The sequence below is a fragment of the Abramis brama genome (assembly GCF_963993115.1).
Source record: "Abramis brama genome assembly, chromosome: 5".
NCBI classification, from domain to species: domain Eukaryota; kingdom Metazoa; phylum Chordata; class Actinopteri; order Cypriniformes; family Leuciscidae; genus Abramis; species Abramis brama.
Genome location: NC_139967.1, coordinates 45,968,608 through 45,986,333, shown reverse-complemented (window position 1 = coordinate 45,986,333; position 17,726 = coordinate 45,968,608). Strand labels below are relative to the sequence as shown.

The window sequence follows — 17,726 nt, the reverse complement described above, 5'->3', positions numbered from 1 at the left end:
GAATTAAGGTTTTTGAGGAAAAAAAACAGGATTTTTTAACATTCCAGGGTTTTTCTCCATATAGTGACTTCAATGGGGTCCAGCGGGTCGAAGGTCCAAATGTGAGTTTCAGTGCAGCTTCAAAGTCTCGACACGATCCAGCCGAGGAATAAGAGCCTTATCTAGACAAACCATCGCTCATTTTCAAAAAAAAAAGAAGTATATACTTTTTAAAGGGGTGCTTGATTATGATTTCACTTTTCTAACTTTAGTTAGTGTGTAATGTTGCTGTTTGAGCAAAAACAACATCTGCAAAGTTACAACGCTCAAAGTTCAAAGCAAAGGGAGATTTTTTTTTCTTTTAAAGAAATGGCTTTTTAAGGACTACAACAAACGGCTGGTAGAGACTACACGACATTCCTTCTGGGTTAATGACATCACTAACCCTAAAATTTACATAAACCCCGCCCCCTGAACACAATTTATAGATTATCATGACAGAATATGCTAATCAATGACTAGAAGATAACTACACATAGCTACATAAATTCATCAACTAACCATTCAGAAATGTCCTGTTGCTTCTACATGTTGTCACTTCTTCTTGAGTCTCTCCATCATTGTCTGACTCTGGTTTGAACATAAAAGGCTAAAAGTTTTTGAAATTTTCAGTGCCTGACTGTGTGAGTGCAAGCTGTTGAAGCTCCGGCCCCTGTGCCGGGAGCAGCAGCTCATTTGCATTTAAAGGGACACACACAAAAACGGTGTGTTTTTGCTAACCCTCAAAAAATGACAATTTTAACATGCTATAAAAATATCTGTGGGTTATTTTGAGCTAAAACTTCACATACACTCTCTGGGGACATCAGAGACTTATTTTGCATCTTGTGAAAAGGGCATTATATCACCCCTTTAACCACAAATACTTGTCTTGCATTAGCTCTGCGATTTGTGCGTCCACGACTTCACGCATCACGTTGAAAGGTCACACGTAGGGGTGGGCGATATGGCAAAAATATCATATCACGATTTTTTTTCAGGAAAATCACGATTCACGATTTTATCACGATTCTTTTTCATGTTGGTCACTGTGCTTTATGTTTTCAGCTACAGTAGGTGTATTTAACAGTAGCATTGAAGAAAGTGTTTAAATGAACAAATATGAAAATAAAACAACATAGACTTCATTGTATAAATTATATGTTGATACTTATAAAAGCTATTGAAGTTCTCAGTCAAGAGCAGTGAGTGATTTCCTCTGTGTTTTGTTGTTTAATTACAATTAAAGGGATAGTTCTCCCAAAATTTACTCTGTCAATTTGTAAATTATCTCTCTCAAGTTTTTTAAACTCGAATAAGTTTCTTTCTTCTGTTGAAAATAAAAGTTATTTTGAAGAATGTGGGTAACCAAACAGTTGATGTACCCCAGTGACTTCCATAGTATATATTTTTGGGTGAACTATCTCTTTAAGGACAAGCGGCAGCATGTTTACTATTAGGCTACTGTCTCTTTAAGAGCTGCACGCAACGCGTCTAATATACACGCATTTGGCAAACAGATTTTCTCTAAATTTTCTCTGTTTGTTTTCACTTTAGACATAACCGACTTTGTTTATGTAAACCTTGTGTGTATTTGACAGTATTAGCACAATAAGACTCGAAAGATAACTTAGTCCAGTATCCAGGCGCTGTTAGACAGGCTTTTAGTGCCTGTGAGCTTTACGTGCACGCGCTCAGAAACGCGCACGTTAGAACAGCGCATCAGCACGCAAATTAAATGTTTAACCGACAAGGCATTAAAGCACATGCAAATTATGAACTTTTGTGAACTGCAGTGTCCAGTTCCTCTGTGTTAACATTTGATGTGAATATACGTTGCGTTGTACAGTATGTTGGGACAGAGGCGCCAGAACAGCAACTGATAGAATGCACGATACTACGATATTTCTTCAAAAGCAGATCGTGGAGACATTTTAATCGTCCACGATCAAAAATCGTGATATCGCACACCCTTAGTCACACGTGACATAGACGGAAATACCGACCCAGTGTTTACAAAGCGTACATGACTTTCTCTTAGTCTTAGTCTCTTTAGTCCACTTAAACTGCTCTGAGGTTGGTATTTTAAAGGGATACTCTACCGTTTTTTCATATTAGGGAAAACGTTGATGTGTTTGGTCACTTCTAAATTCTTGCTGCTAGATACCACTGAATATACTGGGCTAAGCTAAGTACTATCAAAGTGTCACCGCGCGCTAGAGCGATTAAGTGCACGCACTGAGATGAGAGAGGTATGTATCAACTCGTCTTAGATAAGGGAATAACAAAAAACGGTAGAGTATCCCTTTAAAGAAGACTCAATTGTGAAAACACCCTTATTCTAACCTGAAAGATCCTGTAATAGTGTCTTTAAAGTTGTGCATCTGTCTCTTCTGCTGTAGGCTCGAACCCCGACATGGTTTTAGTTCTAGATCCTTTGGTCAGAGAGAAAGTCTCTTGCCCTCTGACCCAACGGATTCAATGTGAACATGGCTCGCCCTCATCAGAAGTCATTCCTTCATACCGGGAGCGCTGCGACTCCGGAGAGTCGAGTGACAGCCACAGCTCTCATCAGAGAATGAGACTGAATTCCAGCGCTTCGGATCGCAGTCATGAATCCCTGTCTCCTGCTGAAGATCATCCGAGGAACCAAAGATCAAGCTCAGGACCCGATGGGGAAGAAGGGAGAGCGAGTGCACCTTTGCCTGGCGTGAATTCAGAGGATCCGCAGATGGATCGAGAGCTGAAGAAACTTGACAATGGCGTCGAGATGACTCACTTTCGGAGCAGAACAAGTTCACAAGAATTCACTCTGAACATGAGCAGTAAAAGACCTGAAGACCTCGCTGCACAGAAGGTGAGTAGAAGTGAAAGGTGTCTGATGGGAACGCTTGCCCTGTTAGTTCCACCAGGAGGTACTATTTGTCTCTGTTTGAGATTGTTCTGTTTTATCTTCTGGGTAACACTTTATTTTATTTTAGTGTCCTTGTTATACATGTTATATGTTGTTACTATAGTAGCTATCAATAATTTAAAATAGTAATTATTATCAATAATTTGATCCCTTAAAACTCATCTTTGATCACCAAAATGACATATTTAAAAAAAATTTTCCTTGAAAAAAAAATTCTTCATGCCTTAAAATAGCTTGAATGTAACTCGACACCCTTGCCTCATTTAGTATACGCGGTTCTATGAATATGCAAATTTGGCCCCACCTCCACTCACTCACTCAGCTCAGAGATCCACTCGTTGACGATCACACGTTGATCTGATTGGTTACAAGGTAGTTTGTGACGTCAGAAACACCAGCGATTTCAAAGCGTGTTTTTGAGACTGTCTTTGGTTCACTGCAGTTTTAAGGAGAAAATACTCAGCAATGGTGTCGACTTATGAATTTACACATGGTTTGCCTTAAAGCATATTAAAAACACCACATAGACATATAAACAACATTAAAAGCTTGGTTTTCACCACAGGGGGACTTTAAATTATTCATTACACTGTAATGCGGACACATTAAAATAAAGTGTAACCGAAAATTGGTTTAACCGTTTTTACAAAAAGTACAAATAAATAAGTAACCCATTGGATTAAACATGAAATTTTGAAGTAAAAAACCTGAAATAGTGTTTTCCTATAAAACAAACCCCAGTAATTGGTTTAATCTATACCTTAAATTTGTTGAATAGTTTTTTACAGTATAGTCCAGTTAGTGTAATCCATCCACCAATTGTGCAGACCTTCCTCATAACAGTGTCATCACATTCAGATGTGATTGAGAGAGAATCACTAACCATCACTATTACTGTTGCTCACTTTTAGGGTTACTGGATTTTTAGTCTTCATGTGCAACAGACACAATACCTCATATTCTGTTGCTTTTTAAAGAGTGTGTTGTGCTATTACAATTCTGGCCTGGCTGATAATAAAACAAGCAAACAAATCTCTCATACTTACATTGATATGAGCCATATCTAGAGACCAGATTATAGATTCTACAGAGTAATATGCTAATAACCACTTTAGCAGCTATATACTGTAGCAATGTGCTACAACATACCGTTACAAATCTTATAATATAGTATACATACACTACTGTTCAAAAATTTGGGTCGGTACAATTTTTTTTGAAAGAAGTCTGCATTTTTTTTTAATTAAAAATACAGCAAAACAGTAATGTTGTGAAAAATTATTACAATTTCAAAACACTGTTTTCTTTTTGAACATATAGTAAACTGTAATTTATTCCTGTGATGCAAAGCTGAATTTTCAGCATCATTACTCCAGTCTTCAGAGTCACATAATCCTTTTTGAGATTTGCTGCTTGATACATTTCTGAATTTTAATCAATGTTGAAAACAGTTTTTACTGCTTAATTTATGTATGTATGTATGTATGTATGTATGTATATATGTATGTATGTGTGTGTGTGTATATATATATATATATATATATATATATATATATATATATATATATATATATATATATATATATAAAATAATGTATATATGTTGTGCCATGTTTCATGTAACGCTACGAAAAGTTGATTTTGAATGAATTTTCCTCAGGTTACGTCAGGTAGAGACGATCTCTTGACTTCTCTTTCTAACGGCAAGGATACAGGTGAGCAGTTCTGCATGCCCTCATGAAAATACACTACAGCTGAAGGTTACCTAATAATAGATTTAGCCTGTGTCCTAAAATAAGTTCATAATTACACTTTCTCCATTCAAATCCAACTTGCAAATATTGCATACCTGTGAGTATAGTTGCCCAGCAGCAAGTTGATGTCCTTCTGCTTTTGTTTAAAGTATTGAGATGTCATCCTCTCACAGTCAGTGGGCCGTATACCAAGATCTTTACTCTTCCTTATGACCTAATAGGGCCATTACCACATTCACAGTCTTAGGGGCCCGGTCCGGTGTAGTGCTTTAATCAGACTTTCCTGTCTCCTCCCCCCTTCTGAACAAACCAAAACATCCTGCATGACCCGAAGGGATGAAAAACCCCAAAAGAGATGGAATTAATAACCTTAGAATCTCAATTGTTTTTTCTTGGCACAATGAAAATAAATGGATGGCAAGTGAAGTCTTCTGATTAAAGGGATGGTTAACCTAAAATGAAAATTCCGTCAAGGATAGTTAGGCATATTTGAGTGCGTTAATCAGTGTTTATATGACAAAAAGCCTAAATTAAATCTGTTCATCATATTAAGCGATTATGTCTCTTCTGAAGTCTTAAATTAAACCGCTCAATATACATTTCTTTATGAACTTTTTGAAACGTCAAGTTTTAATTGCATGGACTTTGAGTGGAGGGACAGAAATCTTGCTGGTTACATTAAAAATATCTTCATTTGTGTTTCGAAGAAATATGAAAGGTTTATGCTTTGCAGTGCTGGACGGTGAGTAATTGATGACAGAATTTACATTTTTGGGTGAACTATCCCTTTTATTCTCTCACTTCCTTGCTTCCACCAGGGAATAAAACCGTATTGTCACATGTGACTCCTCTAGAGTTTCAAAAAAGTTCTCAAGGAGGTCTGATCATATTTCCCAAGATGCCAAAGTCTACAATCAGATGTCAAAGATTTAATAATTAACATTTCTCATCAAATCCAAATGATCTGAGATCTGTTGTCCACTTAAATGTTGTAGCTCTTGCTGTCAAAACTTCTTGCAGTTTTTTTTTTAACATATTCTTTTCAGATTTCAGATAAAAACTTACAATAAGTTTAAGCAGTAACAATAAGCAGTTAATAGTGAGGATTGGACCCTAATCTAAGGAGTGACCAAACAATGAATTCTTAGTTTCAGTGTACTTATGATGTTGATGTTGTATTGCAAAACACTTGCACTGCTATTGAGGTGGGATACGGGTACGGTTAGGGACATATATGGTGGTATGGGTTGGTTAAGGAGTAAGGGAACGGTCAACAGAAATGAACTACATGCAGGTATTTTCTAAATACAAAAGTACAATGTGAAAACGTGTATGTACACACAATAAGCATATATATAGCATATAGTTGTTAAAGGATCTTAATATAACATGGGACCTATTTTTTTTGTTATTTCTTTCCAGATTTTAAAAACAAAGCCTCATACTCGGGTCCCTTCATTCGTGCAAACTCTGTTCGTGACCGGATGCGCAAGTTCGCAGAACCTGTTACGAATATACCTAGAAGTGGCCACAGTCCTTCTCATTCTACAAACACAGTGTCTGCAGAGAGATCCCGGGACACACTGTCCTGCTCTTCCTCCATCCCGGAGAAAGGGAGGAATGCCACTGAGAATATGCTAGCCCAGCCCAAGCTTTCCTCCAACCAATCACACGCCACAGTGGGCGACTCACAGGGTCGCACTGAAAATGTCAGGCGTGCGTGTAGCGGTTCAGAAGAAGTGCAGACTCCTGAGGGAGAAGCGTCTTCAGGGACCCACGATACCTGGGGTGAGCCCGAGTCCAACATGAAGACCTTCCTCAGCATTGAGATCAGAGATGGACGAAATCCAGCTTCACATTCTTCACTGTCATCGTCCTCTTCAGCTGGAAACATGACTCCTCGAATCAGCACATCTGCTGCTCCAAAGAGAACAGGTAAGCAAAACAAACACAAATGTATACAATTATGAGTTTTGGGTCCAAAACAATAGTGGGTGAATAAACAAACAAAAAATGTGTACATTAGCAAAAAAAACTCTTGCCAAATGTGTAAATATGGTTGGGTATCGTTTGAAATTTAGCAATTCAGATTTTGCTTATCGATTCTGATTCTTATCGATTTTCAGTTTTTATTCCAATATGGTAAAGTCAAACATTTAGATATCAAACTTGTTTATTCTGTGTCTTTTTGCAAAACGTTCTGTTGCAGCTGAATACCATGAACTCAAATCAGCAGCCTAAAGAATAACTAACTTATAAACGAGACTAACTAATATCAATTTCAAACATTATTAAAGACAAGCATACAGTCAGTCATACAATAAGAACAAATAAGCAAATTAGCATCGATTAGCACAAATAAATACTTTTTCAGAAATGTAAATCAAATGTAAATTAACACGGTATAGTTTTCTTTTTACACGCGTTTTCTTTCTACTGAGATATTTTGACATCTTTTTTTGTGTATTTGTCTGTTCAAGCGCAAGAAGACTCTAAAGTAAACTCAGTTCAGTATTTTCGGACCGTATGAGAAGCTGCTTTCTGTGCGCGCTGGATGTGCCCAGAACAGAAAACAGTGCGCGAGTTCTGAATTGAGTTCTAGTTCACGTCGTCTTGTGCTTGAATGGTTTAAAAGCACATTAAAATGTGCACAGGAATCGATAAGCGGAATTGAAATCTTAATTTTATAACAAGTATCCGATTCCAGAATTGGAATACATTTTAGATTCCCAACCCTATGGGTAAATAAATAAATGTACACATAATTTAAAAATATACACTACCGTTTATAAAGAGATATTTGAAGAATTTACTTTTTATTAATCAAAGAATTCAAAAAAATAAAATAAAAATAGCACGGTTTCCTCAAAAATATGAGGCAGCACAACTGTTTTAACATTGATAATAATCCGAAATGTTTCTTGAGCAGCAAATCATCATATTAGAATGATTTCTGAAGGATCATGTGACACTGAAGACTGGAGGAATGATGCTGAAAATTCAGCTTTGATCACAGGAATAAATTATATTACTGTAATGTTAGAAAATTAGAAATCTGAAAAGCTTGGAAGAGCCAGGACATTTTTAATATAACTCCGATTGTATTTGTCTGAAAGAAGAATGTCATATACACTTAGGATGGCTTGAGGGTGAGTAAATCATGGGGGAATTTTCATTTTTGGGTGAACTATCCCTTTAACACTAAGAGACACTCAACACTCACTCTTGAGTCTCCCGTTATAATCATTAAGACTGTCGATCTCTAAAGCGGAAGCTCAGCGAATTCTGCACTCTTGCAAAAACTATACCTTTACATCTTCAGATCAGTGTTTTCAAACTGCTGGGCCTACTAAAACAGACTGGTTGATCTCCTTAGTCCAGACATATTCAAAACAGAGCCAGTCCTAAGAAATTAAGGTCCTATTTTTTCAAAATATGTGTTTTTGAACCCGATTGGTTAATGTATAATCTATTGTGATGTGTTGATTAGCATATTGCTAATAGAGAGTTAAAGGAAATCATTTTTTCCCCCTTTAAATTCCTATGGGACATTTAGTCCTATTGCTAATCATAATGGTCCTGTTGAGAACTGCTGTATTTGCTGCGAAATATCTAGCTTTTTAAGTTTTGTGTTGGAATTCTGTATGGAAATGTATATTATGGGTACATTAGGATTGGTTTCAAATGATGATTCTAAAAGACTTCCTTATGAATTAAGGATTTTTGCCTAGATCACAGGCCTAGACAGCTGGAAAATAGAAAGCTAGCAATGGCTAAAAGACGATCCAGGTTATTTGGAAAGCAACAGTGCTATGCATTTCACAGATGTTTTATGAGGAATGGTGAGTGGGATGATGGAGCGAACTGGACTGCAAGCTGTGCATATTCTCAGTTTGGCAGCCATGTTGGAAATTTCACCCTAAAATGAAAGAGTGTGATACATTCCTCCTCCATGATTCAAGTGATGTATGAGTAAACCTATTTAGTGGCTTTGCATATAAACTTTAAGAGAATCTATTTTGTGGAAACTTGTGGTTCTTTTAAGTGGGAGTGGATTTCACTTGGATGTCACTTTAGTGTACTTATGAATGTAGTTAAAGGGATAGTTCCCCCAAAAATCCATCGTATACCCAGTATGCACCCTCATATCATCTGAAACCATTGTTTTTCTATTTCTGAGGAACATAGCATTTGGTCACTTTATTGGTTACTATTTATTACTTTATGAATGAAAGTGAATGGTGACTAGCGACTATAAAGCCATACAGTAACTTTGTCCGATAAGAATACATGAGCATAAACTATGATGGAAACATCAAAAAAGTCATGTGACTTTGCGCGACTGGACTAACCAGCTTGACCGATCTTGGTGCACAGCGTCTGAAATGTTGTTTTGGTCGTTCTGAAATGCCTGAGCCAAAGTCTGTCGTCAAAGTTGCAGCTTTGGACGGAAACGCAGCTAATTAGCAATACGTTTTTACAGCATTGATTAACCTTTGCTTATGTTAGTTAATAAAAATGTATTAATGTTAACAACAGTACACCGTTTGACCGTATGAATGTATTAGTAAATGTTGAGATTAACATGAACTAAGATTAATGAATGCTGTCGAAGGTTTATTCAGTGTTCATATTAACTAATGTAGTTTATTAATGCTAACAAATGATACCTTATTGTAAAGTGTCACCATGAATTGCACACTTGTCTTTATTTTCACATGGATTGAAGCGGATCTCTTTATGCCCTGAAAGTGGGTCATGTGAGAAATATTAATTTCACTGTTTTGAGTTTTTAACTTGAATTGCATAATGTGAAGGTGTTTTCAGACTTAACAAAATATGATAGAAATGATATTTCTAACAAATTATTATTTAGCAAATTTGCATAAAAAATAAAAAGGGGAAATAATCTAAAGAGATTAAGTACATTCATTCATTTGTAAAGCATCTAATTCATGCTTTAATGAATTAATGAATTATCCAAAAGTAGACATTACCACATGGATTTTCAACCATTTTTAGTTATATCCAGCTATATCTTATGTACTGATATATATGTGTGTGTATATATATATACCATATGCCATATATACCATCACAACGATATAAAATAACCGTTATATGTTAGTTTACTGGCATGTGTGCCTAAGGACCCCTGTCATATAATCATAATTCACATTGCAGTTCACCCTCTTTCGCCTGCCTGATGCATAAACAAGATCACTTTTCTTCTCATTTTATCATATCTCTCTCTGTCTCTCTCTGTCTGTCTCTTCTCAGTATCATCAACAGACCTTATTTGTCATAGTGCCACAGCTCTGTCAGGTCTTCCTTTTTTGGAAGTGCTTTGCTCATCCTTGCCTCTGAAAGGTCTCGCAGGCAGTGAAAATGTACTTGAAAGCCTCAGGATATATAACGCTATAGACCTGCAGTAAAAGAGTGTTTACCCTCTCACTGAACCACACGAGGAAACTGACACACTGTGTAATCTCTCGCTAACTGATGGAAGACACCGTAAACCGAGCAGACAGCTTTATTTAAGAACAGTGTCCACTCTTTGATTTCATCAGCAGTGTGTTCTTGGCCAAAGAGGTTTTTATTGGGAATTTATTGAGGAAAACCAGATCTCTTGGGATAAAACATGACGGTTTCAATGAACAGTATCAAGTTCTGATGAAAAAACAACAGCGTTTACTTTATTAGATTGGGGGGGGGGGGGATCAAGACATTTGGAGACTTTTGAACATGCGTATTGTACAAACACACATTCAAAAGTTTGGGTTTGATACCATTGTTTAAAAAATGTTTTTCTAGTCTCTTGTTCTCACCAAAGCTTTGATGCAAAGCGTCATTATTCCAGTCTTCAGTGTCACATGATCCTTCAAAACGCGTTCTAATATGCTGATTTTAATTCCATGCAATAGTTTGAGACAAACAAATGAAAATGCTTTTTAAAGCTTTTAAAATTGGTCAAAAAGGCCGGGAACTCTGGAATTTAGTATGCATGAAATACCCATGTGACCTACTATGTTTGTCAAAATGTGCAGTGTGCAACCAGAGCTCATAGAGTGAGACTGGATCCCACAAAGCAATGCAATTTCATGTGATATCAACCACAATTGTTTTAACATCCCTTTCTTGGCATAATATTTTTTGATCTGACTGACAAGACCATATCACACAAAATTGGATACAAATTCAGACATTTCCTTTCCTAAGATGATGATTGGACATTACTATTATTTTGATCAATAGTTGAATTTAGCTTTTGTTTTTATATTTTTCATTAGAATTTTTGTTTAAGTCTTTGTAATTTTGAGGGATTATTATTTTTTCCTTTGAAACTATCTGAAATAAAATAAGTGTCAGGATTTTTGTTGTTTTATTTCAAGTAACTGTTAGGCAGTAATGCAGTGTCCTTATATCCCATGCCGAACATAGAGAACGCAGAGGGCGCTGAGTAGTGTTTACATTAGCAGTAATGTGGCAATGCTAATTTACGAGCCCTATGTGGTGCCATTGTGGCGTCTTACATAACAGACTAAAGGCTCCATTCCACTCTGACCGAAGCTCTATTTAACATCCAAACAGTGCTGTGTAAATATTTCTTGGGGTGGCATGATGTTTTTAAAGCGTACACCATCTTTAGACGTTCTTAAGAAGCTCAGTCTCATCTAAATCTTGTAACTGTTCTCATTTTGCTGTTTTCCCTTGTTCTCTCAGAGCTGACTCTTGGTTTAAGAGCGACACCGTTCAAAGTTACCAGCTCAAGTCTCTCATCTGGATCCTCTGTTAAGGTATTTAACATAAAACAAAACTGTATTTGCATGCAGATGAGACATTGAAAACCTCTACTCGCCATTTGCCCTGAGGTCCACTTTTAATATTAGTCAGTATTTTAATATTAATTATCCATCTTCTCTTTTTTTGCTGCTGTGCCCTTATGGCCTTTACGTAAACGTCGTCTTTGCACATTAAATGAGTAACAGCGCTTTGCTGTGCTCACATAGAAATTATTTTTCAGTGTAGTGTTTCTATCCACCTTATTCTTACGCCCCATAATGCTTTGCGCGAATTATGGGTGTAACTTCCATTAAGCTGTAAACAATCAGTGAAACGCTCGCTCTATGAACACAATACATTAAAAAAGTGTCACAGTGAGATGACATTAATCTACTCACCCTTCAACCATCGAGCATTAAAAGGAAATTTAAAAGTGTAAAAGCATCAACAACGTACTTTCAACAGACCAAATAACCCCAAAAGTGCGGAGTTAATAACGGAGGGTTAAATATCACTTAAAATACTGTATATCTGTATTATGTAACTTATGTTGCCTTAATCAAAAATGTCCATTAACTTCAGTATTACGTGATACTATTTCAAAGTGATTTCTGCCATTTTGACAGATTATAAATTGCATTTACCTGTGAAAACAAACCTGGAAAGAGACGTGAGGATGTGAGGAGAATAACGAGAGATTCTTCGTGCATTCCAGTGAATTATTAATGGAATATATCGTAAATTAAATTCGGGAGAACAGACCACAAATGTGCAGCATATGTTTTCCTTTTTCCTACTTTTACAGCGGATTGCAAAGGGAAAAAAGAAAATAATCATGAAGAAAAGAAAGCAGTGACTGAAAAGAGCTCTTGCCATAGATATTCTTGTTATAACATGTCACGTTAAAATACCAAGTGTTACGTTATTCTCATGATGTCTGAAAATAAATCATGAAGGAAAATTGACGATCAGCTTTATTTGTAGGGCAACCTTATGATTTGAAATGATTCGTTTCAGCCTTTTTGAATGGAAGTTCCCCAAACCGGAAGTGCACCCATAATTCAACACGCCGTGAGCTCGTCAGGAATAAGGTGGATAGGATCTGATTTGTTCCCTGATAGACACTCACCTCTGAATTACACTGTCTCAGTGTAAATTTGACACTTTAAATCGTCATCACTCACTAATGAAACATTTGACAAGCGTAAACAATTCACAAAAGCTTCAGAAAGGAAGTGCCTCCAGGACCAAAGCTGTTGTTTCCTCTGTTCGTGGGAAAGAAACCCTGCAATGAACTGTGAATGTAACTTTCACATAATTAAGTTGGCATAAAATCATAAATTCAAATCGACTATATATATATATATATATATATATATATATATATATATATATATATATATATATATATATATATATATATATATATATATATATATGCATATATGCATATATGCATCTATGTATGTGTTTACTATATCTATATGAAGAGTTCAGATGCAAAAGCCTCTAAGTGCCATCTGAAAATTTCTTCTAGAATGGTCATTTTTATCAAGCTTTTATATTTAAGTTCAGTAATTTCACTTAAATTACAATTAACAGGTCATTTTCATTGCCATTTAAGTGAAATTACTGAACTTAAATATACGAGCTTGATCAAAAATGATCATTCTAGAAGAAAATTTCAGAGGCTTTTGCATCTGAACTCTTCATATATATATATTTATATATATACATATGTATGTGTGTGTGTATGTAATATATATGTATATGTGTGTGTGTGTATAGTGTGCATGTCAATCAAAAAATGTCAATAATTTCACATTTTTGTATAGTTTTTCATATATATTTTATATTGTAATACTTTCACATTGAATCTCCAAAATAATAGAAAAACAATATAGAAAAACATAAATATATTCTAAATATTTGTTTAATGGCATCTTTTTACTAAGCACTGTGAATGAAGGCCTGTATCACTGAGACCAGTACTGACACTGAAGTCTCTATTAAATGGATTTTCCCCTCAAATTTAACCATGCTAGCCATTCAGCATTATAGTATAATTGAAAGCTAACAATTTTAACATTTTAATAGGCTTTAAAAAATATAACAACTTTTAATGTTAACTTAAAACAATATATTGACATACACCCATTGTAATAAATGTCACATTTAGCTGTGCCTTTAATATAACAGGGTTCAACACTGAGGTTTTTTTCTGCTTGCCAAAATGCACAAAAGTTATTGTTTTCATTGTTTTTGACCCATGTAACCTTGTAAATAGTGCTTTACACTGCACAGTATTCTCTGCATTAATTATGAATTGAATATAGATTAATCCTTATTAAAGCTACAAACGTTATTCAGTCAAGAGCAGTGAGTGATTTTCTCTGTCTTTTGTTCTTGGATTAACATTAATGATAGACAGCAGGTTTATTAGGCTGCTGTGACTTTAAGATCAGATGCACCCATCCCATTTTCTCACAACTCTTTGTTCATTTAACACTTTTTTTTAACTCATTTAAGTCTTGAATGAATGATAGCATGATCTTATACTGTAGCACAGCCAAAGGATGACAGAAAAAAACCATATGCTCTGTTAACTGCGTTACGTAGTGTTGCCAGATCTCCCTAGAAAAATAAGGCCAAAACAAGAGACTTGCCTCACCAGAAATAAGACCTTATACGGGACTGTATTCTTTAAAAAAAGCATAAAAGAACATAACTGCTTATAAGTAAGCGTCTTTATAAAAAACTATGCTTATAAAAAGCAGACACGGCAACACTGAAAGAGAGCACGCTCTGTTAAAGCCGCTTGTAAAAAGCATGAACAAAACACAGCACCTCTGTCAACAGTGGTTTACTTTAAGTTGTCTGACACAATGCGTCTCAAATCACTAAAATAACTTTGGTCAAAAAGCACAGACACCAAACAAGCTGAACCGTTAGCATTAGTGTTTGTAGCTCGCAGCTGCAGGATGCCAAAACATTTGATTTGATATTTGACATCATAGCAATTTTGGGAGTGACTATGATTCTCACATTTAGAACTCTCAAAAATTTGGTGTGTGTGTGTCAGTAAGTGTGTATGTGTGTGTCAGTAAGTGTGTATGTGTGTGTCAGTAAGTGTGTATGTGTGTGTCAGTAAGTGAGTGTGTGTGTGTCAGTAAGTGTGTGTGTGTGTGGCCTTTTTGAGTTACAGTCATCCTCAGTCTCCCCTAATAGCTAATACAGAAGCGGTTAAGGGGCCAGAGTGTAATAAACACTTAAAGGGCTGACATCTGCACATTTGTGACTGGTTAAGGATAACAGCCCTTGTGTGTTCAGACACTTAATTGCATGTTATCATAATTAAAATATATATCAAATGCAGTTAGATGAATTTAAGGGAGTTTTTGACACAGTTAAGTACATTGTTATATATAATTTCATAATTACTATAGCACTTATTGTCTTATGAAATATGGTTACAGTTTACTACTGAATTCACTGACACGCATTTATGGTAAACTAAAATTTTGAATATTGAAACTTTTAATGTAATGCATTTAAATCTACTTGTTTACACATTTGTAAATGATGAAGTTGCAATTTAACACATTGAAAATATATTACCTTTAAATGTAATATTGAATAACACACTAGTGAGAGTAATAATCAATTATACTACAGGGCCATTTAATGATTCATTCTGATTGGTTGATGAATATTTTAAGGTGTGCAATTATTTTCAGGGAAATTTTCAGTCGCATTAGTATTTACTTTGCCAAATTATTTAAGTTATTTAAAAGATCTACAGCAGTAAAGTAGTTTCACGACTGAAAAGCTGCATGACATTTCTCAGTAGCGAGATTTTAAACGTACAGTTTCGCTATTAGTCGAGGCGCTGACAGTTGAGAATCGCACAGACTCAGGTCATTCACAATCTCTCTAATAACTTGTTTAGTCAGCATATCAATGGCTCAAGCCTCCATTACTAGCTCTAAAATGACATTTTGGAATAAGCAATGGAGGCTTGGGATGAGATGCGTAAGAAATTACTCCTACATACAAGCATTTTAAAGGGACACTTTACCTCTGGAAAGATGAATGTGTATTTAAAATAGGTCATTTATGTAGAAGAAATGTGAAATTATTTTTGAATTTGGAGCTTTCTAGACTAAGAAAAGCCAGAAAATGTATTTTTGGCTTATGTGGATGAAAGACAACAACTCCCAGAATGCACTTGCTTCGCTGCCGTAGGAGGCCACTCCCAAGCCATGCCTACCGGTAAGAGAGGGCAGTTGACAACAACAAAGCTAAGCTACTAGCGAGTCTCCGTGATGAGTTTGCCCTGGATTTCGAGATCGCCCAAAATGTCCGGGATTCGGCTTTTGCGTTCTACAGTCGCCATTCATCATGTTTACTGTGGCGAGCAGGACGAGACTGACGGCCGCGGGAGAACGGCGCGAGGCCGGTGGCGTCATTACTGAGACGCACCGGTCTCGCATCTCTCACGGAGGAGCGGGAATTTTCTTAGCAATGTTAAAACGCACATCAACCGATCACTTGTTCAGCGTTCATGTAAACACTACATTCAGATTCACCAATCGGAATGAATTCAGCTAGATTGAAACAAAAGGTGTGCATGTAAACAATGAATGGCGACTGCAGAAAGCAAAAGCCGAATCCCGGACATTTTGGACGATCTCGACGGCTGGACATGTCCGGGAAAAAGAGGATGGCATTGGAAATCAAACGCACTGGCACTGATCTGTGATAGGTCTGTTAGCGCATTAGGTCCAACCCCCTATGGGCGGGTTTGAAAGGGTGGGAACTAGTGCTTGAAATCCCCCCCCTTACACTTCCTCCGACAATGACGCAAAATGATGATTTTTGCGTCATTGTGGGAGGAAGTGTTAAGAGGTAAATACGGATTTCTCCCGTCTCAGGGGAAAATGAGAGAGTGTTGCACGACCATTCAATAGTATGACTGGGTTTCTAACAATGCAAAGCTTAATGCAAATGGGTGGAGTGTTCCTTTAAGGACAAAAACCTGACAATTGTCTTTAAATAAAACACTGGTTAACACACCTCAACACATCGTTCATATAAACTAAGTAATTGACTTATTAAAAAAATAATGCAACGGCCCCTCATCAGTTATTCCATACATGATTTACTTTGGTCAACACATGAGAATAAAGTGTTAGCAGTTATTAAGCAGACTCCTTACTAATTCTCTAATTAGAGTTAGTTGATTTGTACAGTAGTTATTATAGTTAGTTACTTATAGTTATTATAAAGTTATTATAAAGTTACTTATAGTTAGTAGAATGTCTAAAGTGGACTATTGAAATAGTGTTACCTGGCCTTTTATTTCATTAGTATTATATTATCTGCAAGTACAGTTTTTTAAAATATACCTTTAAGATTTGAAGTACACTACAAGTCCACATTCAATATAATTAAGCACACTTTTTAACAAGGGAGGAAAAGATGTTCCTATGCGCTTAACTGAAGGTAAAATATTTGTAGTACATAAGAACTAGTAAATAATTAGATGGTAATTCTCTTCGCGTCTCTAACGCATTTGGGGCAGTGTGGTAATCTCGTTAAAGGATAAGCACTAACGGTTCATTAGCAGGTTGGCGAGGCTTTTCCACACAAATGAGGGATTAATGTCTCTGTGTGAACGCGACAGGGAAGAAAGAGAAAGCCTTGAGGGAAAACACAGACAGCAGGGATCATGATTTGACGGCAAACTTCTATACGACAATCTAGTACTGAGGTAAATATGAGTTTGATTTGAGGAGTAGAGTGTGATTGTGGTGACAGACAAATGTTTAGCACTGTTGAAGTTAACAACTGATCGTAACGGATGCATTTGGGTGGTCGTAAAATGGATATTGTTTCCCCTTTGCTTCTCTGTTCCTTTTAAAGTAATTTCCTCGACGGTGATTTGAGGTACAGGTTGTACTAGACGTAAACCTTTTAACACTGATGCAAGGTTTGGAGAGACTTGATGTGAAACCAAAAAGAAGCGCTATATGGAAAATCATCTAAAACTGTCCCAACCGACTGAGGTTTTCAGTGTGAAAGCAAAAATGTCTCAGCCGATCAATATGTGGAGGAGATTTTGGGCCAATGACGGTGTGTGTGTGTGGGGTTATCCAGCTAGACGTGACTGAAATAGAAATCAAGCGAACACCAAAATGTCTTCTTTTTACATTATTATTCTTTAAATTGTATGAGTTTTATTAGGCCTTTCAGCG

At 36.2% G+C, this 17,726-nt stretch overlaps 1 protein-coding gene across 5 annotated transcripts in view; it reads left to right on the top strand.

Moving 5' to 3' along the window:
• The window catches only part of smtnb (smoothelin b), a 78,573-nt gene that overhangs the window by 33,533 nt on the left and 27,314 nt on the right, over nt 1–17,726 (top strand). For all 5 annotated transcript variants that reach the window (XM_084113847.1, XM_084113846.1, XM_084113849.1 and 2 more), the window contains 4 exons: nt 2,421–2,875; nt 4,593–4,647; nt 6,109–6,621; nt 11,410–11,483. In XM_084113847.1, the coding sequence (XP_083969973.1) occupies nt 2,421–2,875; nt 4,593–4,647; nt 6,109–6,621; nt 11,410–11,483 (1,097 nt within the window). The remainder of the gene's footprint in view (nt 1–2,420; nt 2,876–4,592; nt 4,648–6,108; nt 6,622–11,409; nt 11,484–17,726) is intronic.